This window comes from Dendrobates tinctorius, unplaced genomic scaffold (genome assembly GCF_039654945.1).
Source record: "Dendrobates tinctorius isolate UK_male_01 unplaced genomic scaffold, ASM3965494v1 ptg000035l, whole genome shotgun sequence".
NCBI lineage: Eukaryota > Metazoa > Chordata > Amphibia > Anura > Dendrobatidae > Dendrobates > Dendrobates tinctorius.
This window is the reverse complement of record NW_027361703.1, coordinates 34,251,177-34,276,485: the sequence shown is the minus strand read 5'-3', so window position 1 is coordinate 34,276,485 and position 25,309 is coordinate 34,251,177. Positions and strand designations below refer to the sequence as shown.

Sequence of the window (25,309 nt, the reverse complement as noted above, 5' to 3'; positions counted from 1 at the left end):
TCGCCATGAGGAGAGCCTTGTGGCTAAGGCTATGGCGGGCTGATTCGATTTCTAAAAAATCATTAACGTCCCTGCCATTTCAGGGTAATCAGCTTTTTGGCGAGAAGCTAGACAAGCTTATTTCAGATGCCACAGGGGGAAAGAGCAGCTTTCTCCCACAGCAGAAGAGTAGACCGCCCTTTCGTCAACCGCAGGCGCGCTTTCGAGCATTTCGCGCCCAGGATGGGCGGCAGCGGCCGGTTCTACTGCCCCAGCTCGTCACAACCAAGAAAGAGAGCGCCAGGTCACGTATAGAGCCAACCCGCTGGGGAGGATGCGGGGCCGTCCACCCAGGTCAAGGGGAGCTAGGTCCCAGAGGCCCGCAGCAAAATGACTTGAGGCATCAGGTACCCGAGAACAGTAGAGTAGGCGGTCATCTGCTCAGATTCCACCACGTCTGGGTCAAGGTGGCACACGACGCATGGGTGGCGGAATTGGTGTCATTCGGGTACAAGATAGAGTTTATCGGACACCCTCCAAAGCGGTTTTTTCATTCCCGGCTGCCCAAATCGGAATCCCGGGCAGAGGCGTTGCTAGGAGCCATCAGGATTCTTCTGCGCAGCGGGGTCATTGTCCCGGTACCAGAGGGCGAAGAGGCTCAGGGATTTTATTCCAACCTGTTCGCGGTCCCCAAGAAGGATGGAACAGTAAGACCGGTTCTGGACTTAAAGCTCCTAAACAAGTTCATCAGAGTCAGGCGCTTTCGGATGGAATCCCTCCGGTCAGTGATATCGGCCATGGAGCAGGGAGAGTATTTGGCCTCAATCGATGTTCAGGATGCCTATCTGCACATCCCTATTTTTCCCCCGCATCAGAAGTTCCTTCGTTTTGCGATCAATGGCTGGCATTTCCAGTTTGTGGCTCTGCCGTTCGGGTTGGCCACGGCACCCAGGGTATTCACGAAGGTAATGGCGGTCGTTATGGCCATTCTTCATTCTCGGGGCATAGTAGTGCTGCCATACTTGGATGACCTTTTTAGTGAAAGGGCCGTCCTTTCAAGCATGCGAGGAGAATGTCAGAATCACGCTGGATACTCTTTCCCGCCTGGGATGGTTGGTCAATGGGAAGAAGTCATCCCTTACCCCGGCTCAGAGGATCCCATTCCTAGGGATGATTTTCGACACTTCCCGAGGGTTGGTAATTCTCCCTCAAGACAAGGCTCAGGCGCTCCGGCAGGGAGTTCGGAGTCTTCAGCAGCCAGGCCCTCACATGATTTGATTTGGGATGAGGGTTCTAGGGAGGATGGTAGCAGCAATAGAAGCAGTTCAGTTTGCGCAATTTCATCTTCGCCCCCTGCAGCACGCTCTTTTAGGAGCATGGGACAGGAGTCCGGTCTCCCTAGATCATCAGTGCAGGTAGTCCTTTCAGGTCCGGCGGGCACTTCAATGGTGGACACACGACTCCTCTCTCCTTCAGGGGAAACCCTTTCCTCCAGATCAGTGGTTGGTGGTCACAACCGACGCGAGTCTTCTCGGTTGGGGAGCAGTATTTCATCATCACACAGCACAGGGGCAGTGGTCTCCCCAGGAGGCTCAGCTGCCGATCAACTTGTTGGAGATTCGAGCTGTGCGGTTGGCGTTGCAGCATTTTCAACACTGGCTGGTGGGTCGCCCAGTCCGGGTCCAGTCATACAACGCCACGGCAGTGGCGTACGTGAATCACCAGGGAGGCACACGCCGCAAGGCAGCCATGCGCGAGATAGAACACGTTCTCCGTTGGGCCGAGAAGCACCACTCAGTAATCTCAGCGGTTCATATACCAGGCGTAGAAAATTGGGCAGCAGATTTCCTGAGTCGGCAGGGGGTCGTGGCCGGAGAATGGTCCCTACACCCCGAGATTTTCCAGCAGATTTGCCAACGGTGGGGAACTCCGGACGTGGATCTGATGGCCTCCAGGGAGAACGCCAAGGTGGGCAGGTTTGTTGCCCGGTCCCAGGACCCGCGAGCAATCGCAGCTGATGCTTTGGTTCTTCCATGGAGCCAGTTTCGGCTCCCATACCTGTTTCCCCCGCTGCCTCTTCTCCCGAGGGTAATCAGAAAGATCAAGATAGAGAGGGTTCTGGCAATTCTGCTGGCTCCAGACTGGCCCCGTCGAGCTTGGTACGCGGATCTGGTACAGCTCCTCGCAGACGTGCCATGGCGTCTACCGGAACGGCCAGACTTACTGTCCCAGGGGCCGATCTACCGTGTTTAACGGCATGGCCGTTGAATCCTGGGTTCTGACCCAGGCGGGGTTTGGGCGTGAAGTGGTGGCTATGATGGTTAGCGCCCGGAAGCCGGCCTCGGCGAGGATCTATCATAGTACTTGGAAGATTTTCTTTCTCTGGTGTCGAGAGCACAGGGTTGCGCCTCTGTCCTTCTCGGTTCCCAACATCCTGGCTTTTCTGCAGTCAGGTCTAGAAGCAGGTTTGGCCCCGAGTTCCCTGAGGAGACAGATCTCGGCCTTGTCTGTCTTGTTCCAGCGAAAGATCGCTAGCAATATGCAGGTCAAGACATTCATTCAGGGGGTCTCGCATTTAGTGCCCCCCTTTTAGAGCTCCCTTAGACGCCTGGGACCTTAATCTGGTTCTGGGTGTCCTGCAGGAAGCTCCTTTTGAGCCATTGCAGGAAGTCGGATTGCCATACCTTACCAGGAAGGTCGTGTTTTTGGTAGCTATAACCTCTATTGGCGGGTTTCGGAATTGGCAGCCCTATCCTGTAGAGTGCCGTTTCTGACCTTTTTTAAGGATAAGGTAGTCTTGAGACCACCTCCGCCGTTCCTGCCGAAGGTTCCGTCCTCTTTCCATATTAATGAGGACATCGTTTTGCCTTCGTTTTGTCCAGCCCCAGTACACAGAGTAGAGAAGGCACTCCACACGCTGGACCTAGTAAGGGCCCTCAGGAGGTATGTGTCGAGGACAGCACCTTTTCGCCAGACAGACTCGTTGTTTGTGATTCCCGAAGGGTGCAGGATGGGGCTCGGAGCCTCATGGTTGACCATAGCCAGATGGATTCACCTTACTATTCAAGAGGCTTACCGTATTAGAGGCGCGCCGGTTCCATCTGGAATAAGAGCGCACTCGACTCGGGCAGTGGGCGCCTCTTGGGCGCTTCGGCATCAGGCTTCGGCAGAGCAGGTATGCAAGGCGGCAACGTGGTCAACCCTTCACACGTTCTCTAAGCATTACAATGTGCATACTCAGGCTTCAGCGGATGCGAGCCTGGGTAGGAAAATTCTCCAGGCAGCGGTGGCACACCTTTGAACAGGTAGGCATGCGGTGTGGATTGATGAGTTGCTCCCACCCAGGGACTGCTTTGGGATGTCCCACAGTCTCTGTGTCCCCCAATGAGACAAAGGAGAAACATGGATTTTTCCTTTTCTCCGAGACGCTCATTGGGGGACACAGCACCCACCCTAATAGCCAGTTGGCTTTTGTTTATTTTAATTGGTATAATTCTTTATCGTAGGGTGGTCCTTTTTTCAGACATATGATTTTCTGCGGTAAGGCTAATTCGCTTTCAGCTTCTACTGCTTTTGCACTAAACTGGTTTCCGCCCGCTATCAGGGCGAAGGGTGTATGCGGCGGAGGAGGAGCTAACTTGTTTTTTTGTATACTTAGTGTCGGCCTCCAGACAGCAGTAGCACACACCCACAGTCTCTGTGTCCCCCAATGAGCGTCTCGGAGAAAAGGATTTTACGGTGAGTACTCACAAAAATCCATGTTATACCGTACATATATTTTTTACTTTAATTTTTTTGCAGATACTTTATGTATGTATATATATATATATATATATATATATCACATAGATACCGTACATAAAATATCTGCAAAAAAATTATAGTAAAAAATATATGTACGGTATATATTATTTGTTTTTAGATTTCAGGCACACAAAAAATTTGTGCAGTTATCTTATATGTGCTCAAAACAGCACTGAAAAATAATACTATTTGACCAGCATACAACAAATATGTTTGAGGGATTCATGCTCTCAGGTAGGTATTAGGTAGTGTTCACACAAGCACTTGATTCTTTTGTCAAAACAATGTGACATTTATTTCCACAGGTCGCACAGCGCCAATACAAAATCATAAACATAAATCCCTTGCCTTGCTCAAGCGCTAACGAAACAACACAGACCCTGGCTACTTATGCACGGCTGAGCTAATCCCCATCCAGTCAATCACAACAGCGATATTCCAAAGCATCCAATGATATTTGCAGTTTGGTGCACACGGCCTGTGCAGTTTCTTCTCAGGGAGAGATTATGGCTTACCCTTCTCTTCAGTTCCAACACAAATCCACTACGGTCATCTTTCCCCCAGCTGACTGACTTTGATGAACACCCAGCCTGTTCATATACAGGCAGGTGCACCTAATCAGAACCTGCAGATCTAGGATTTATCCCTATCCTACAAAATATATATTGTCCATAGCAACCACTGATACTTGCAGTTTGGTGCACACGGCCTGTACAGACTCTTCCCAGAGAGGGATTCTGGCATATCTCTCTCTTCAGCTCCAAGATGCATCCAGTCTGGTCAGCTTCCCTGAGCTGATTGAGTAAGGAGAACAGCGCCTGGTTATATGGAGGGCTAGCCAGGTGCACCTAATCAATTCCTGTAGAGCTAAGATTTAACCCCAGCCTTAATAATCATGCCAGATGTGGGTACAGAAAGTATTCAGACCCCTTTACATTTTTCACTCTTTGTTTCATTGCAGCCATTCAAGTTCCTTTTTTTCTCATTAATGTACACTCTACCCCATCTTGACTGAAAAAAAAAAACAAATGTAGAAATTTGGCAAATTTATTAAAAAAGAAAAACTGAAATATCACATGGTCATAAGTACTCAGACCCTTTCCTCAGTATTGAGTAGAATCACCCTTTTGCGTTAGTACAGCCATGAGTCTTCTTGGGAATGATGCAACAGGTTTTGCACACCTGGATTTGGGGATCCTCTGCCATTCTTCCATGCAGATCATCTCCACTTCCGTCAGGTTGGATGGGGAACATTGGTGGACAGCCTTCTTCACGTCTCTCCAGAGATGCTCAATTGGGTTTAAGTCAGGGCTCTGGCTGGACCAGTCAAAAATGGTCACAGAGTTGTTCTGAAGCCTCATGTTTGTTATTTTAGCGGAGTGCTTAGGGTCATTGTCTTGTTGGAAGGTGAATCTTCAGCCAAGTCTGAGGTCCAGAGCACTCTGGAGGAGGTTTTCATCCAGGATATCTCTGTACTTGGCCGCATTCATGTTTCCTTCAATTGCAACCAGTGGTCCTGTCCCTGCAGTTGAAAAACACACCCATAGCATGGTGCTGCCACCACCTTGTTTCACGGTTGGGATTGTATTGGGCAGGTGATGAGCAGTTCCTGGTTTTCTTCACATATACTGCTTAGAATTATCACCAAAAAGTTCTATCTTTGTCTCATCAGACCAGAGAATCTTATTTCTCATAGTATGTGAGTCCTTCATGTGTTTTTTTTAGCAAACTCTATGCAGGTTTTCATGTCTGGCACTGAGGAGAGGCTTCTGTCAGCCCACTCTGCCTTAAAGGCCCGACTGGTGGAGGGCTGCAGTGATAGTTGACATTGTAGAACTTTCTCCCATCTCCCTACTGCAACTGTGGAGTTCAGCTACAGTGATCTGGGGGTACTTCTTTACCTCTTTCACCAAGGCTCTTCTCCCACAATTACTCAGTTTGGCTGGGCGGCCAGGTCTAGGAAGACTTCTGGTGGTCCCAAACTTCTTCCATTTACGGATTATGGAGGCTACTGTGCTCTTAGGAACCTTGAGTACTGCAGAAAATATTTTGCAACCTTAGCCAGATCTGTGCCTTGCCACAATTCTGTCTCTGAGCTCTTTGGCCAGTTCCTTTGACCTCATGATTCTCGATTGGTCTGACATGCACTGTGAGCTGTGAGGTCTTATATAGACAGGCGTGTGTCTTTTACAATTCAAGACCTTTCAGTTTAATTAAACTCAGCTGGACTCCAATGAAGGGTTAGAACCATCTCAAAGATGATCACAAGGAAATGGACAGCATGTGACTTAAATATGAGTGTCTGAGCAAAGGGTTTGAAGACGTATGACCATGTGATATTTCTCTCTCACCCATGACAGCACCACAGAGATAGGGGGTCCGCCCATCAAGGACAGGAACCTACAGATAAAAAGGCGGCACCTCTCCTCCGCCCCCAGTTGGGTTCCTGTCCTTGACAGGGGACCCATGGAACTAAAAGCAGCGGCAGCAGCTTACCGGGAAGAGGAGTCCAGGGCCGCCCCGTTCGCAGTCCGGCAGCGGGGAGTCCCCTGTCGTGGCAGGGTCGGTTCCTGAAGCCGCCACCACTGCAGCTGATGGGCTGTTCAGGGTGAGCGGGCAGGGGAGGACCGAGCTGCCGCTCCGGAGAGGAGAATGGGGCTGGGGGACGCCGGCACACGCGCGGGCGGCGCCGTGGTACAGAGGTGTACCAAGATGGTGCTGCCCCGGAAATGAAGCGACGACTTCCGGGTCCCCGCGGTCAGCGCATGCGCAGTGCGCGCTCCCCGGGGGCACAGCGGTGCAGGCTGGGAGAAGCAGGTGACGTCATCGCCGGGAAATTTAAAAAGGGAACGCTGGAGCTGCTCCATGCTGGAAGCATCCTGTGAACATGGAGGACAGCGACCAGCACAAGCAGCAGCCTAAACAGCAGCAGCAACATAGGCAACACAACCATCGCCGGCAAAAAGATAAGGACTGACGGGAGAGCCGGTCCAGTAGTCACTCCACGCAGCGGAGCAAATCGACTGCAAGGAGCAAGTCACCTGCCGTGGATCGCCCAGTGAGGGATTTGAATCCACCTCCAGAACCGGTACCTGCAACCGCGCATAGGGGGTAAGTGATCTACGTGAATGTTCCCCATTGTAATAGACTTCTTTCCCTTATTAGGGAAAGAAAAAACAAAGAACAGGGAATGCCCCACCAGTAAAAGCCCGTTACCAGCTTCCTGGGATAAAAAACTATGCGACTTCTGCATACAGGAAGTTCTCTGTGACGAAACCCCGGATTACACCTCAGATCTAAGAGCAGTAATCCTTTCGGAGTTTCAGAATGCCCTTTCATCCATAAAACGGAAAGGGAAGGGAAGAAAGAGGGACACTGTAATAGAATCCCAGTTGGAGATCTCATCATCAGGGGAAGTTACCTCCCATACTTCAAACACCGACTCGTCATCCTCTGATGAGGAAACAGAGGGTCGCCATTGTTTCCCCCTGGATGAGGTTGCTGCATTAGTAAAGGCAGTAAGGTCCACCATGGGGGTGGAAGATCCCTGGCCCGATAGATCAGTCCAGGACATAGTGTTCGGGGGACTGGGCCAAAAGAGACGGAGAGTGTTTCCATTAAATGAGAATGTACAGGGCCTCATAAACAAAAGAATGGGAGAGACCAGATAGGAAAAACTCCACGGTTCCCTCTCTTAAAAGGAAATACCCGTTTGATGAGGAAGCATCCACGTCCTGGGATAAAGCCCCCAAGCTAGATGTGGCGGTCGCCAAGGCTTCAAAGAAATTTGCACTCCCCTTTGAGGATATGGGTACTCTGAAGGACCCATTAGACAAAAAGGCGGATACCCTACTCAAGGGCACCTGGGAATCAGCAGGAGGTAATATTAGGCCAGCGGTAGCGGCAACCTGTACCTCCAGAGCCCTCATGGTGTGGGTAGACCGACTAGAGAAGCAGCTAAGGGATGATACACCCAGGGAAAAGATCCTAGAATCCATTCCTATGATAAGGGGTGCAGCGGCCTTCTTAGCTGACTCTTCGGCTGATTCGGTAAGGTTGTCATCCAAAACGGCAGCCCTGTCAAACGCAGCCCGAAGAACGCTGTGGCTAAAATGTTGGCCTGGAGATTTTCAAACTAAAATGAAATTATGTGCCATCCCTTGTGAAGAGAAATTCCTGTTTGGAGAGACTTTGGATGACATCCTTGAAAAGGCGGGGGACAAAAAGAAAGGATTCCCAAATCTAGGCCCGATAGGCCCCACAGGCTTTAAACGGTCCTTTCGTAACAAAAAATTCTTTCAGAGGAGACCCCCGAGAGAACAGAAATGGGACGACAGAAGGAGGGACAGTGGGGTGGTTCTTTGGTAATTCGTCTCGGGACAAAAAGCCCTCCAAGTGACTGTTTGCCCAGGGTGGGAGGGAGGCTAAGCTTTTTTCTCCCAGCCTAGAAGAAAATATCGAACAACCCTTGGTTGCTAAATCTGATAAGATCAGGGTTAAGGATAGACTTTCTATCTCTCCCACCTCAAAAATATATAGTGACCCCGCTAAGATCATCAAAAAAAGAACAAGAAGCCCTCGAAAAAGAGGTCCTAAGCCTGTTGAGCAAAAAGGTCCTCCAGGAGGTTCCCACGCGGGAGAAAGGCAGAGGATTCTACTCGCCTCTCTTCCTAATAACCAAACTGGACGGTACCTTCCGGACAATTATAAATTTAAAAAGACTGAACGATTACGTCATAAACGAAAAATTCAAAATGGAGTCGATCAAGTCGACCATCAAAATTCTCTGTCCACATAGCTTTATGGTGGTATTAGACCTCAGCGATGCCTACTATCATGTCCCCATCCACAAAGACTCCAGACAATACCTCAGACTGGCGGTCTCTATAGCAGGCGAAATAAGGGAATTCCAGTACAGGGCCCTGTTCTAATAGTCCCATATCTGAACGACTTTTTAATAGCGAGCAACTCATCCCAAAGATGCAGGGAACAGAGGGACAAAGTGATGGGCACTCTAAAAAACCTCAGATGGCTCCTAAACCTAAAAAAATCAAGGCTGGAGCCCAGGAAAGTCCAGGAGTTCCTAGGCCTGACATTAAATTCAAACACCCAGGAGTGTTACCTGCCAGACCACAAAAAGGAGAGGATCGCTCACATGGTAGCAAGAACAACGCAGAACCCTTCCATGGCACTAAGAAAAGCAATGTCTCTGTTAGGGTCCCTCTCCGCATGTTTGCCGGCGGTCCAGTGGGCGCAGATACACACGAGAGATCTCCAATGGGATGTGTTGAGCAACCAGTCATTATTAGGAGGTCACTTGGAAGGCTATGTTACACTAAACTCAGAAACTATTCGTTCCCTAGCTTGGTGGGGGAACAGAGACAACCTGTCCAAAGGGATTCCCTGGGTGTTAAAAATCACACACATAATCACCACAGATGCCAGTCCCGCGGGATGGGGAGCACACATGAGCAACAGGGTGGCTCAGGGGGAATGGGGAGGTCAGGAACTAAAAGCCTCCTCAAACCAAAAAGAACTGCTGGCAGTAGGCTATGCCCTAAAACACTTTTTACCAGTATTAAGGGGCCATCATGTCTGCATATTCTCGGACAATCGAGTGACGGTGGCCTACCTAAATCACCAGGGGGGAACCAAGTCCAGAACACTAATGAACACATCCTCCGAAATATTCACGATAGCCGAGGAAAACCTACTATCCCTATCGGCACTACACATACGGGGAGCAGAGAACCAGACAGCAGACTTTCTAAGTCGCACCCAGCTACATCAAGGGGAGTGGGTTCTAAAACAGTCCATTTTTCGGAAAATTGTAAAAATGTGGGGGACCCCGGACATAGACTTGTTTGCCAACCACAAAAACAAAAAAGTGGAAGCATTTTGTTCCCTAGATCCCAAGGGGAATCCTCGGACCCTGGATGCGTTTATGCTTCCGTGGACACAGGGCCTAATATATGGCTTTCCGCCGCCCATTCTCATCCCGGCAGTAATAAGGAAAGTCAGGAAAGACAGGGCAAGAATGATATTGATAGCCCCCTTTTGGCCAAAAAGAACTTGGTTTTCATGGCTGAGGATGATGTCAGTAACCGACCCCTGGGTTCTACCAGATCTCCCCGACCTTCTGTCTCAAGGTCCCGTGCTACACCCTCGAGCAGTGAACCTCCATTTAACAGCATGGAATTTGAAATGGCACTGCTGAGGGGGAAAGGGTTCTCAGAAAATCTGGTTTCCACGCTACAGAAAAGTAGGAAACCGATCACAACCAGGGCCTATGGTCGAACTTGGAGGAAATTTCTATCCAGCTCCGGGGCAAGGGTTCAGGATGGAGTACAAATTGATAAAATCCTTGAATTCCTGCAAAAGGGGTTAGAACAGGGGCTGGTGACTAATACACTGAAGGTACAGGTAGCGGCTCTAGGCGCCCTTTATAATCAGATGTGGCAGGCGACCCTTGGGTAACATGATTTATGAGGGCCGCAGCCAGGTCTAGACCAATAACCACCCAGAAGATACCATCATGGGATCTAAGCCTAGTATTGTCTGCCCTAACAGGACCCCCATTCGAGCCCATTCAGTCACCTCCCCTGAAAACCTTATCATTAAAAACGATACTATTAGTGGCCCTAACATCCACTCGCAGAGTGAGTGACATTCAAGACTTGTCAGCGATACCCCCATTCACTAAAATCCTGGACGATAGAGTCATGTTAAGACCTGACCCAGCATACCTACCTAAGGTGTCAACACACTTTCATAGGTCACAAGAGGTAGACCTTCCTTCCTTCTGCCCAAACCCTAGGAATAGGGGAGAGGAAAAATTTCACACTCTAGATGTGAAGAGGTGCCTAGTTCAGTGCCTAGAGGCCACCAAGGGATGTAGGAAGGAAGGGTCTCTCTTTGTATGTTTCCAGGGACCTCGGAAGGGGCTCAAGGCATCCAAGAGTACCTTAGCAAGGTGGATAAGGGATGCGATTGCCCTGGTGTACTCATCCAGTGGGAATACCATCCCGGAGGGTTTAAAAGCCAACTCTACAAGAGCAATGGCGACCTCATGAGCAGAAAGATCAGAGGTATCAATAGAGCAGATCTGTAAGGCGGCCACCTGGTCAACACCTTCTACCTTTTTCAAGCACTATCGCCTAGATCTAGCCTCTACGTCTGACCTGACCTTCGGGAGGAGGGTCCTTCAGGCGGTGGTCCCTCCCTAAGCTACCAATCTCTGAAATTCTCTCCGTGGTGCTGTCATGGGTGAGAGAGAATAGCTTAGTTACTCACCGATAACGGTGTTTCTCGGAACCCATGACAGCACCCACTTATTCCCCCCCCCCCTTTCACGTGTGCGGTGAGCACGGTTTAATGTGTGTAGAGTGTTTTTTTGTTAGACACGGGGCTTCTCCATAATATGCAATATTATAATGTTATGTATATACTTTTGTTGTTAACTAACCGGGAGACCCTCTGATGCTCTGTAACCAACTGGGTGCGGAGGAGAGGTGCCGCCTTTTTATCTGTAGGTTCCTGTCCTTGATGGGCGGACCCCCTCTCTCCGTGGTGCTGTCATGGGTTCCGAGAAACACCATTATCTGTGAGTAACTAAGCTATTCCGTATTTCTTTTTTAATAAATTTGCAAAAATTTCTACATTTCTGTTTTTTTTCCAGTCAAGATAGGGTGCAGAGTGTACATTAATGAGAAAAAAATGAACTTTTTTGAATTTACCAAATGGCTGCAATGACAGAGTGAAAAATTTAAAGGGGTCTGAACACTTTCCGTAGCCACTGTATGGCCCAGTGGCATAATTTAAATATGTAATAACAAAGGATACAAAACCTTGAATAATACAGATAATTAAGTATGATGCAGACAAAAGTACCCACCAGACACAGTAAGATACCCACATAGGGAGTTCCTCCTCCGTACCCTCCACACTCACGATATGAGGACCCTATTGAACCTCTCTTCAACCCCAAAGGTATGAACTATAGAAATTACACTATGTTCATCTACTGTGTCATTTCTGTGTCTTAGTGTGACTTATTTGCAATTTTCCATATTTTTTCTGCTGTGCTGTTTTTTCCTGGTTGTTTAGTTAGGCTTGCTGTTGTTCCTAATATATATTTGCATAATCTTATTAGATTTGCATAATTTTACATGTGTTGCACATGATTGTTAATGGTTTCCTTCAAAAGTTCGTTCTTTCAAGCTTGTTGCTATACACTATGACTAAGGGTGCATTTAGCGCCAGAAACACGTCTGTGTTTCTGCCATCACTATCATGTGTTATTTATAATCTGATGGACGTTAATTAAAGCTTGAAGATTTTATTTGGATGTGCCTACCACCTCTCCTTTTTTTTATATTTTCCTGTGGGTTAGCAGTATTGGAATGGCACCCATAATAAAAACAGGCACTCATTGAATAGGTACCGTGAGACCTCTCAGTTTTGCTAATGTTATATAATGGGCCTCATATAGTCCTCCGTACAGTATAATGGAACCCGCATAGTTCTCCATACAGTATAATAGCCCCACGTAGTCCTCTAGTATAACGAGCCCTGCATTGCCTTCCATACAGTATAATGGCCCCACACAATCTTCTAGACAGTATAATGGGCCTACCATTGCCTTCCATACAGTATAATGGCCCTACATACATTTTAATCAGCCATTTATTGTTTTCCAGAGTATAATGGCCCCACATAGTTCTCCACGCAGTATAAAGGGCCCCACATTTAAAAAAATACATTTTCCCAGGCCCCCGCTGCTCCCGTCTCAGCAGTGAGTGCTCTGAACCTCAGCACTGCTTAGTACAGCAGGAGCGTTGCAGTGACCATATTGCACCCGCTGCACTGAGACATCAGACACAGAGGGAGTATGATGGCAAAGGGGAGATTTAGCTGACGGCTTCCTATTTTAACATTGCGTTCAACTGTATCAGCATCCAGGATGCCGATACATTTGAAAGTGAGATGCTGGTCATGGGGCCCACCTGGCATCGCGAGCCAAATATAATCACCCTGCAGGCCAGAGTTTGGCATAAGTGCTATACAGCAATAGATTTTGTTATGTTGAAATTTAAAATTCCGTGCTATCTTGTTGCTCACATGTGCAATCCAACACAAACTTATACACATTGGATTGTTGGCCGGTCCGACTGAAAATACCAGGTGTGGCCAATAGTCATGTATTTTGTATGGTCAGCTGAGGATGTAGCATGTAGCGAAGTGATCGTATTCTGCATATGTCTTCCTTTTTGTCAAGTATAGGAACATAACATTCTGTACTTATACATAGACCAGTATTTTTACAGGTTTCACGACACAAAAGATAAATGGAATTGCATTTATTAATTTGTCACGGACTTTAGGTGGTAGTATGGGTATAGTCAAGGCTCTTGTAGAAAGTGTTTTGCTTTTCTATACCCTGTGAACTTCTTTTTTTCCCTTCACTATTTTGATTAATCTGTCTGCCTCTGCCCTTTTGGGTAAACCTAGATTTCTGTAAGTGGTGCTGGTTTGATTCATGCTGGAATTTTAGTGGTGAAGTGTGTTAGCTGTGAATTTTCATCTTTGTTGAGCCGCTGTTTACTTGCACACATTTGATAAAAGCTCTAGAAACCACTTTCCAAACTGTGGCAGTGGAGTCTAGAGAAAGTAAAAAAGAGCTTATGTTAAAGCCTACTCCATTGGGCTCCTTGCTTTTTCACGCCTTTTCATGCAGAGATGTAACCAGCATTTTGTAGCTCAACTGCAATAAGCTGTTGGACATTGAGTGCTTTAACCATTGCCTTTTATAAACCTTGATTAAAATACTAATGGAAGCATAAGTAATTCTAATAAGAAGTCAGAAAGGCACTCAAGTTAGAGAAAATAATGAACACACATGGTTTAGTATACTAAAATCCAAAACTAAATTATGCAGCTTTTTTTTGTTAAAAATTGGCAAATGTTACACGTTTTCATATAAATGTAACATGTTTAGTGGTTACTCCCTAAACTCCTAATCATGCAGTAAGGGATAACTTGATGATCTCTGTGAGTCTGACCCTTGGGACTTTCAGGAATTGTGAGATTGCGAACTCCAGAAACAGGGAACTGTAGCCAGTCCTGAATTATTCGTAGGTCGAGCATTCTCTGTCTCTGCTCCATTGATTGTTAATGGGGATACTGAAGACAGCACTCATCTTTCTCTGGCACTGTTACGGAGCTGAAGTTGAGCATATGTGTAACTCTGCTTCATTTCAGAAGGATTGCTGAGAACTTAAATTGTGTTCGGGATTTCAGCAAGGTATTGTCACGTGCCCCGTCCTGAGTGACACGGCCAGCAGGCCGGTAACTGATACAACAGGACGCGGCACGTGTAATTGTCCTATGAGATGCAGCCCGCAGGCTGGTAACTAATATAATAAGACAAAGGGAATAGGGAAAACCTGGGTAACAATAGCAATTGTGGCCCTGCGATAGGAAAACGGTGAAGTGGAGACCTCCTGCACTCCCCTGAGTCAATGTCTCTACACTCCTAACGTTCCCTAGGCCGGTTCCGCACCGGGCAACAATCAGGAACCTCAAAACCCTGACTCGCCCTGCACCTCAACCCTCACTAGGGAATTGGTCGGTGCGGAAACTAATCCCACCACTGCACTAAACACACATAAGGAAAAGTGACAAAACAGGGGAACACCACTTAGCTTTGCTCTGTTGCTTACGCTCCCAGGAATAGAGCCCACCACCTGCGTGCATCTTTTCCTCCACCGTGTCCGACATCTGGGTGCGCTGTCCAGAAACGGACCTTCTCAGCATCATAGTGCAGCCTTGGAGCAGACAGAGTCCACACCTGCGTGCAGCTGTCCAGAAACAGAGTCCCGCAAATGAGTCCAGCTTTTTTGCCAAAAAGTCCAGCATGCTTGAGTCCAGCTCTCAGCAACCAAGTCCAGCATTTTGAGTGCAGCTCTACACCGCAGCTGCTACTCCACCAATCCATGCACGAACTCCTTGCTGACACATTAGCTGCGACTCTACCACGCCATGCCAGCACTCCTTGCAGACACCATAGCTGACACTCCAGGAATCTCCCTGAGCTGCCCGTGACTCTCCTTTAGCTCCATCCTTCACCCAGGCTTGCTTGCAAATAAATACTCTATCACCAACCGTGATTAACACACTTGATACTCTCTTATAGAGCTACCACACCTGATAACTAATTACGTGCACAAACTAAGATAACCAAAGTGCAATGACCGTAATAGCCACCGGGAAGAAACTACAACTGAAATCACCACAGTGCAATGACCCCAATGGCCACCGGGGGCAAAACCACCCTTGGCACACAGCCAAGGGAAAAAAAGGTTACTTTGTGCATTTACTCTGTCAGATCCAACCTGGATTGTGACAGGTATTCCTTATGTATAGTATAACGTGTTATGTAGGGTGTAACCTTTTAATAAAGTTCACATTTACAACTCATGCATTTAAGATTAAGGCCCAACAGATTGGCCAGGTCATTGTTGTTGTGGTATTCAGTTTGATTGTTAAATTATCAATTGATTTTGAAAGAAAACATCTGTTTTCACCTGTAAAACTGCAATGATTGCCTCGACAGCACAAATATGCAGTTGAAAATGCTGTGCCCCCCAAAAAAAATCAAGTAATTTGTTATTAATCAATCACAAATCACACTACCCCTCCTTTGTTCTGACATAAAATTAATCAAGGGTTAGTGATTAAAATAGATGTATGCACCAGACGCGAGCTGCAATTGAACTTGGTGCCAAATACATTAAAAGAAACTTAAAGGGGGTTGTTCACTACTCGGACAACCTCTTCTGAATCCCTATCTTTTTCCCAGTAAAATAACATATACTCGCCTCCAATGCCATGTTGTCATGCCATGGCTTCACTTTCCTGTCCTTTAGACAAATCAAGATATACAAAAGAGATGAAATAGCACCCACTATTCTCACTTCCTCCAAATGTCAATTACGTACGTAGGAGAGGAGAGTAAAGCCAGAGCTGATTGGCCTCAGGGATCCCATGACATAATAATGTCACACGATCCCTGTGAAAGCCAGTGTAACTGGTGATAAGTATAAATGTTATTTTATCACTGGGAACCAGTGCTGTGGAGTCAGTAAGCCAAACCTCCGACTCCTCAATTTTCCTGACCCTCGACTACACGACTTCGACTCCACAGCCCAGCCTCACTATTGAGCATGAACATAAAGTGCAGCATAGATTCATCTCAACTAAAAGCCGAGATCCTTAGATCAGGAATAGAACAGACATTTATAGGACTTTTCATAAATTTCCAAATTATTATGAAAACATTCACACCACCTCCTGCACTGAACTACTAAACCCAGTTTATTATATATTTTAGGAGTCAAAGTTGGTCCATTTTATACCAACTCCACAACTCCGACTAAACAGCCCTGTGAGGAACATAGGGATTCAGAGCAGAGGGCAGACAACCCCTTTAACTAAAATGTTACATTTGAACCACTTCCTAGCTAGTCTGTATTATATAACTTAGTTTTCACCCACCTATACAAGGTCCTAATTGATTTTTGTTTTCTCTTGTTTTCTCTTTTCCTTTGCACAGCAGCAGATAAGGAATCAGGTGACTGTTCACACTCTTTGTTTAAGCATGTGTTACTTTATGGAGAAAATGTAAATCTGATACAGTATATGTCTAGGCTTTGTTCTGTGTAGCCTGTATTTCTGCTCCTGGATTCGGCCCGTCTGTGTGCTCTCCTACGCTGCAGATAGGGTCACTGAATATGGGTATAGCTGGCCAGCATCAGAGCAGCCTTTGCAAAAAATTTGCATTCTTTCACATGTAAGGCTAGTTTCACACTAGCGCTTTTGAGCGCAGCGACGGCCTGCTCACGGCCGCCGATAGCTCCGCCTACCGGCGCATGACGCTGCATGCGTCCTGCGTCCCCTATCTTTGTCACTGGGGGCGCAGGCCGTGCGCAGTATGCGTTTGGCGGCGCATGCGCCTTTTTGACGGTGCGCCGAGCGCAACCAAACTGCAGCAGGTTGCGTTTGGTGCAGGTCGGCGCACCGTCAAAAGGACGCATGCGCCGCCAAACGCATACTGCGCACGGCCTGCGCCCCCAGTGACAAAGATAGGGGACGCAGGACGCATGCAGCGTCATGTGCCGGTAGGCGGAGCTACCGGCGGAGGAGCGGCAGGGGCGGGGCTTAGCGGCGGCGGTGCGCAGGCCGTCGCTGCGCTCAAAAGCGCTAGTGTGAAACTAGCCTTAGTGATTTCTCTCGCACACAAAGAACAGTCTTTGCTTCATCAGTTCTTTCTCAAGCTTCTCATATCAGTCTGTGAAAAACTGATACCACACGGATGGCATCCAAGTGCTGTCTGCTTTTTTTATGGACTAATAGACTTGCGTTTGAAATTTGATCCAAGAGACTGATCATAATCGGATAAGTCTCCATGCTTTTGCGGATCACTCGGTTGAGTAAAAAAAAGACACGTGAAAGCTCAACAGATTATAGTTGGTGCAGGGGTTATCCGTGAAAAACATATATAGAACTTGTATGAGAAAATCTGAAGCCTGTTTTAGCCTTTACTCTGTATTGACATTTTAAATCGTCAGTACATTGTAATAAGTGTGAGAATAGGGTTTAAAATCTAACCTTTATTAGATAATCCTAAAATAAGAGACCAACAAAATAAAACAAGGATAGTGTGATAACTGTATTAAAGGGGTTGTCCAGTCCAAACCGATAAGTCTGCAGTCACTGTGTGTGACTACAGACTTATAATTGCCCCCCAGTACTGTGCGCTGTTGGGATTCACCGGTTTCTGAGCCAGGACCGAAGAGTATGTAGGAGTTATACATGCTCATGGCCAGTGGGCATGGCCTCGCTTCCATACACTTGTATGGAGCGAGTCCGCGCTCTCTAATCCCCCATGCTCACTGAATGGCCATGTCACTAGAGGGGGCATGGCCTCACTCTATACAAGTGTATGGAGTGAGGCCGCGCCCACTAGATGGTCTCTGGCTGGGACTGTGTATAACTCATACATATCCTACGGTCTGAGTTCAGAAGCCACAAAATCCCCCCCAGGAGAATAGTTTGAATAAGGGCGCACCACAATAAACAAAATGATAAAAGACAATACCACAATATCCATATGAAGGAGGAGCTACATCAAGTAGAACCAAGATAATGAGAAAAAGAGTAGAAAAAAAGCTACCTGTAGACATGTGCACACTCACAAAAATGAATAAAAAAATCTATGATGTTATTAAACACAAAACAAGCAAAGGAATAATTTAAAAACAATTACAAAATGGTGAACCTGGGTAGCTCAGGTCAAAGAGTTGCCCCATAATAAATCAATGAATAGTTGCATACAGTGTCCAAGCCACAAGATCCTATGTCAACATGAAGCAGGGAATAATAATTCAACAAAATATGACTACCTTATATAATTAATGCGGATAATGGTAAAAAGACACAAGCCCATAAGGCATGAACTAAACAAAAAGCAACCAGTTAGCATAAAAGATGTTTGTAGCATGAGAATAACATGTGACCCTTTGTTTAGCAAAAAATGACGTAAAAATAGCATGGTTACTCATAGAATAAGAACTGGGACATGAATGGGCATAACATATGATACAACCACAGTAAAGAATACAATAAAAAACAATGATCATAATAGGAAAAAATGCATTTTTTCCTATTATGGTCATTGTTTTTTATTGTATTCTTTACTGTGGTTGTATCATATGTTATGCCCATTCATGTCCCAGTTCTTACTGTATGAGAAACCATGCTATTTTTACGTCATTTTTTGCTAAACAAAGGGTCACATGTTATTTTAATGCTGCAAACATCTTTTGTGCTAACTGGTTGCTTTTTTGAGTTCATGCCTTAGGGTACCACCACTTATGGGCTTGTGTCTTTTTACCATTATCCGCATTAATTATATAGTCATATTTTGTTGAATTATTCAGGGCTGTGGAGTCGGTAAGCCAAACCTGCGACTCCGACTCCTCAATTTCCCTTCCTCCGACTCCACAACTCCGACTCCCACATGTATTGCTTATGTTTAAGTGAAAAATTTATTGTAGTACAATGTGAACATCAGACATTTAATCATTTTTATGATACAATAATCAAGACATTTAGATAGGACATAATATCTATTTATTGAAATACAACTTTAGAACACAAAAAACTGTAATACATTGTAAATATGTAATATCGATTACATATATATATATATATATATATACAGCATATATATAACACTATGTAATAAACTATGTAACTGGCAACAAACAGTTTTCAACAAAAATATGCTAAATAACATTTGTGCAGTCTATGAATTTGTTCTAAGAAATAGAATTGCCTCCATCAGATCCTCCTTCATAGATGACCTAAAATCTGACCTAAAATTTTAAGGCCAGAGAACAACCTCTCTACACTAACTTGGGTTGGAGGCAAAGCCGTAACCACATGGGCAACATCTCTAACAATTTCCAAGTATAAAGGAATTGTCTCATGCACAGTCAGTTTTGATGAACGGTTGAATTTTTCTTTTTCTTTGAGAGCAAGTGAAACATTTTGCTGAAATATGGTCAATCTGCTTGCTATAGGAGACGGACTGAAATCTTTTTCCTTGCAGCAACTCTTTGCCTGCTCCATATCATCCAAATATTTGTCAAAGTCAAACTCCTCATCTGATGAGGATGAAGATATGGCAGCAGTAGCACTGTCAGGACCCAAGTCCTCTTGCGCCTGGCAGTCCTCCTGTAGGCCACTCATCCTAACTGCTACCTCAATCAGAGCTTCTTTTCCTTTAGTAAGCTGTTGATCATCAAGCAATATACGATGACTTGGGTCCCACATAAACAGCTGCCAGAAAAATTTTATTTTCCCATAGCTGTGTCTCTCTCCGTTTCATTGAAGCAGAAATGCCATCTGCAATTAAATCTCCTGTTTGGGACAGGCAAAATAGCAAGTTTTTCCACTCCCTTATGAAAATGCCAGGAGTTAAATCCTCAGCTTGTAATTTTTTAGTCACGGTAAATAGGTGATTAAGCAATTCCTTCAATTCAGCCACCTGTGTCCATTGACCTTCATTTAGGGTTACCTGAGGGTTCACCATATCTATAAGAAACGGTTTTAGCCAGGATCAAAACTAGGGGGGGGGGCAGAACCTCATACTGTTCCGCCGAATCTCGTACTGCACACCTCAGCTGCTGCAGAACCTTATACTGCACACCCTTACACTTGAAAATATAGCCTGCACCTTAAGATGTGGTGAATACAGTCTATTTATTCCAACTATCAATTGATCTTGATGTGTTACTGAAGACGAGCAATGCCTGTCCTGGGCATCCTTTTGGGTAGCTATGAGGTGTACCTGACTGGTGCTAAAAAAAAAGGAGTGTTAGTCTGTGTGCTACCTGGCTTTCATTCTTTTTGGTACAGATAAGATATGGATAGACAGATATGGATAAATGGATAGAGCAGATTTCTAATCTGCTTTTGCTATTGAAAACATTATCTATGAGCTCAAAAACCTTTCAGGTGATACGGTTTTTTAAAAAACTGATCTGCTTTTGCAGCTGAAAAACGTATCCTCAAAAAACGCAGCAAAAACGCTGTGTGTGAATGTAGCCTTAGATTAGGAATAGAACAGCCATTTATAGGACATTTCATAACTTTCCCAAATTCCTATGAAACAATATTCAGCACATTCTGCATTGAACTACTGTACCCAATTTATTACATATTTTCGGAGTCAGACCATTTTATACTGACTCCGACTTCACCAAAATGAGCTCCGACTCCACGACTCCGACTCCACAGCCCTGGAATTATTATTCCCTGCTACATGTTGACATAGGATCTTGTGGATTGGACACTGTATGCAACTATTCATTGATTTATTATGGTGCAACTCTTTGGCCTGGACTACCCAGGTTCACCATTTTTTAATTGCTTTTATATTATTCCTTTGCTTGTTTTTGTTTCATGTCTAATAAAATCATATATTTTTATTCATCTTTGTGATTGTACACATGCCTACAGGTTGCTTTTTTTCTTCTTTCTCTTTTTCAGCAAATCCCCCCAGCGCGCAGTGCATGCGATGGGGGGATTCATAAGTCTACTGAGTGACTGCAGACTTGTGAATTTGGCCAGACAACCCATTAGCGTTTCTAACCCTTCCCTAACACACATTGGATCATAATTAATCCATTTCAACTGTATCAATGAGTAGACAGAAACCGTCCCATTGACATTTAAAATGGAATTGTGCCAATGACACGAGTGTAAATAATCAGAAAACTGGAAAAAAACAAAACACCGTGCCAAAATCTATAAATGAACACATGGTTTCCTAGGCTAACGGTGGATGTGCTCTTGTAGAGTTTTTGAATCAGTGATTGGCACAATTCCATTTTATGTCAATGGGACGGTGTCTGTCCATTCATTGATACCGTTGAAATGGATTATGATCCAACATGTTAGAAACATTATCTATTAATATAGGTATCACACTATCCTTGTTTTGTTTATTAATTTCTTAATCTCTAATTTTAGGATTATCTAATAAAGGTCAAAGCACTTTTTGCTATATGTATGTTTTATATTAATGAGACTCTTTTGATACTCTCTTATGCTTTGGTTACAGTGTAATAAGCTTGCAGAAAATTGTACAGCTATAGGGCGGCCAGACTTCCCAGAGAGAAGCTAAGCATATTTTATTACAGTGTTTACCTTCTTGATCTTTGCATACTCAGCACTGAACAAGCACTTAAGTATACAGATTAGGAAGCAGAAGCCCTGACCTTCCACCTCTTCCTCCTATGGATCCAGTGAACATGTGAGCACTGGGTGTAGGGAAGGAGCAGGAGCTGTTGGATCCTAGGAGACCCTGTTAGCGATGCTATGCAGACAGACAGCTAAAACTCCCCTCTTAACTGTGGCAAATATACCAGCCCCAATTACATGGAAAATAGACAATAAAATTAATCTACTAATATGTTATAATTTCCCCAAAGGTATTTTAATACCTTATGGGGGGCACAGTGTGTAAAATGAATCAAAAAATAAAATAGAAAAAAAAAATAAAACAAAAATAAAGACGCTGCCAGTCTGAATTGCTGTTTCGAGCCCTAATTCTTGATTATAAAATGTATAATACATATAAATAATTTCTTCGGAAAGGGGGATTTATGTTAACTTTTTTGGCTGATTTTTTTTGGTACTAAAAGAAAATGTAAAAAAAGTGAAGAACTTAAAATATACATTTTTCCTATTTTTTCTCCTTCTCCCCATGACGGCACCATGGAGAGAGGGGATCCACCCTTCAAGGACAGGAAACCTATAGATAAAAAGGGTGGTACCTCTCTCCTGCATCAGTTGGTTTCCTGTCGATGATGGGGAATCTACAGTTGGCGTACCTGCAAGGAACATACCTGAGGATCGTCATGTGATGCCAGGCCCAGCCAGACTGATTCAGGCAGCGGGGGTTCCCTGTCTCAACTGGCATGATATCTTTTGTCACCACCGCTGGGGTCAGTGGGCCTTTAGGGTGTGCCTCATCCAGAATCTTCTCTAGACTGGCACCGAGAATCCTTCGGCTACAAGCAGACGCTGGGGCTGAGACCGGCAGACACGCGCCCATCACTTCTGGAATTTAGTGCACTCACGCAATGCGGGTGCACCCCTATGACAAAGAGGTGCCGTAATGCATGAATGGGCAATCCAGTCGGAGCATGCACGCGTCTCATCAATGGTGGGCCGGATTCTGTCTGTGGACGCACTGCACCCCTCCTCTCCTAGAGCCGACTCTGGAGGACATGCGGGAGTCTTAGGTTGCGCTTTAGGCAGCAGGTGGCCGGGGGGGGGGGGGGAAGTGCCAGAAGCATATTTAAACACAGAAAGCACTAAGAGCAGTGCTTCTAATAGAGCTCTGGCAATCTTCCCCCTAGCCCTGGGTGATCAGGAGGGTCATGGTCATCGGGGTGTTAAAGAATCTCATGGACAAAAAAGCAGATATGTGCCTGAAGGGTTCATGGGAGGCCGCCGGTGGAGGACCAAAACCTGCAGTAGCTGCTACCTGTACGGCCAGGTCTCTGCTGGTCTGGATAGACCAGCTGGAATCACAGCTAAGGGAGAAAACCTGTAGGGACACTATATTGGACTCCATTCCTGTAATGAAAAGAGCTGCTGCCTTTTTGGCAGATGCATCAGAGGACTCGGTCAGGCTGGCTGCCAGATCGGCAGCCTTCTTCCACGCAGTCCAGCGAGCCCTCTGGTTTAAAGGTACTGTCACACTTAGCGATGTACCAGCGATCCCGACCAGCGATATGACGCGGTCAGGATCATTGGTGCATCGCTAAGTGGTCGCTAGTGAGCTGCCACACAGGCAGAGCTCACCAGCGACATCGCTGGGGACGGGGGTCGCTACTTACCTGTCACACTAGGCGATCCTGTGTCCTCCCGCCCGGCTCCATGCTCGTCGCTCGTCTCTCCACAGGAAGCGCCGCAGGAAGCTGACGACGAGAAACAGTCCTTGACGTTCTCGCGCGATCAGCGATAACCAGCGGGGGAGCCGGTCGTTGGTAAGTATCAGACACAGCGATGTCGCTAGCAATATCGCTATAACATCACAAATTATAGAGATATTGTTAGCGATATCGCTTAGTGTGACAGTACCTTAAGTGTTTGCCAGATCTTCAGATAAAGTCAAGGCTTTGCTGCATCCCCTGTGGATGTTCTTGTTTGGCCCCATGTTTGATGATATTCTGGATAAAGTGGGGGACAACAAGAAACTCTTCCCCATCCTCTCCAATCCCTCTTACAAGAAGTCCTTTCGGAGTATGAAGTTTATTCAGAGAAAGCCCCCTAGAACCCAGTATAATTAGGAAGATAGAATGAGTAAGACCAAGGGATTCTTATTCAGCAGGCCCCCAATGACAACAAGAAGCCATCCCAATGAGAGTTTTCCCCAGGTGGGGGGGTTATCTCTCTTTCTCCCGGCCTGGGAAAAAAATTTCCATCAGCTCTTTGATATCGGACCTGATAAAATTAGGTCTAAAACTTTGTTTCCACTCACCTCCCCGTCCAAATTTCATAATGACACCTCGGAGATCTTCAAACGAGGTGCAACTAGCCTTAGAGCAGGAGCTTCTTGGTTTGATAGAGAAGGTAGTCCTTCAAGAGGTCCCTTACCAAGAAAAATGCAAAGGATTCTACTTCCCCCTGAAAAAGCCAGATGGAACATTCAGAAAGATCATAAATTTAAAGAAACTGAACAAGCTACTGAAAGGTCAAACCTTCAAAAAGATGGAAACATTAAAGACATCAGTAAAAATGTTGCTTCCATTTTGTTTCTTGACTGTTCTAGACCTAAAGGATGCATATTATCACGTCCTCATCCACAAAGCCCATCAGAAATTCGCCACGGTGGCAGTCCCAATAAATGGGGTGATAAAACACCATCAGGTCATGGCCTTCCCAATCGGTCTAACCATAGCTCTACAGGTATTCACCAAGATAATGGCAGAAGTGATGGCACATTTGAAGGAACAGGATACCCTAATTGTCTCGTATCTAGATGATTTTCTGATAATAGGCAACTCCCCCCGGCATTGCAAGAATCAATTAGATAACGTTATGGGTTCCTTGACCAACTTAGCCTGTCTTTTGAATCTAGGGAAATCCAAAATTGTGCCGAGCCAAGTACAGGAATACTTGGGTATCATACTAGATTCAAAGAAACATCCACAGGTACGTCTGCTGAACCCACTTAATACAAAAATACCCCCTGAACCCTCATGCACTCCTCACCCTCTGTTTTTTAATTGGTACGTCTGCTAAACCCGCTTAATCCAGAATACCCACTGAACCCCTGAACCCTCATGCACTCCTCACCCTCTGTTTTTTAATTGGTACGTCTGCTGAACCCGCTTAATCCAGAATACCCACTGAACCCCTGAACCCTCATGCATTCCTCACCCTCTGTTTTTTAATTGGTACGTCTGTACTCTGTTTTTTCCCCTGACTTTAATTCCATGTATCATACTTCAAACTAAAGGCCCCGTTACACATAACAATGTCCCAGCGATCCCACCAACGATCCGACATGGATGGGATCGCTGGGACATAGTTAGGCTGATCGCTGTTGAGCTGTCACATAGACAGCCCCTCCAGCGATCAGGACCAGCGAGCAAGCTGATTTCCAATGTAAACAGCGGGCTCTTAGATACCTGCTGTTTACCCTGGAAACCAGCGTCCAGTGTCACTGATCGCTGGTCTCTCGCTGCCACAAACAACGATGCGTGCTGGCCAGTGGGAGACCAACAATCAAAAAACGGCCCAAGACGTTCGAGCACGATCAGCGATACCCAGCAGGGGGACTGGTCGCTGATCCATGTCACACACAGCGATGTCGCTGGCGAGATCGCTGTGGCGTCACAAAATCAGCGATCTCGCTGGCGATATCGCTGTGTGTGACGGGGCC

At 45.9% G+C, this 25,309-nt stretch overlaps 1 protein-coding gene across 15 annotated transcripts in view; it reads left to right on the top strand.

Moving 5' to 3' along the window:
• CADPS2 (calcium dependent secretion activator 2) overlaps window positions 1-25,309 on the top strand; it is a 708,285-nt gene that overhangs the window by 405,098 nt on the left and 277,878 nt on the right. For 10 of the 15 annotated variants that reach the window (XM_073573395.1, XM_073573389.1, XM_073573398.1 and 7 more), the window contains one exon: window positions 16,397-16,414. The exons of the other annotated variants lie outside the window; for them this stretch is intronic. In XM_073573395.1, coding sequence (XP_073429496.1) covers window positions 16,397-16,414 — 18 coding nt within the window. The remainder of the gene's footprint in view (window positions 1-16,396; window positions 16,415-25,309) is intronic. 15 annotated transcript variants of the gene reach the window in all.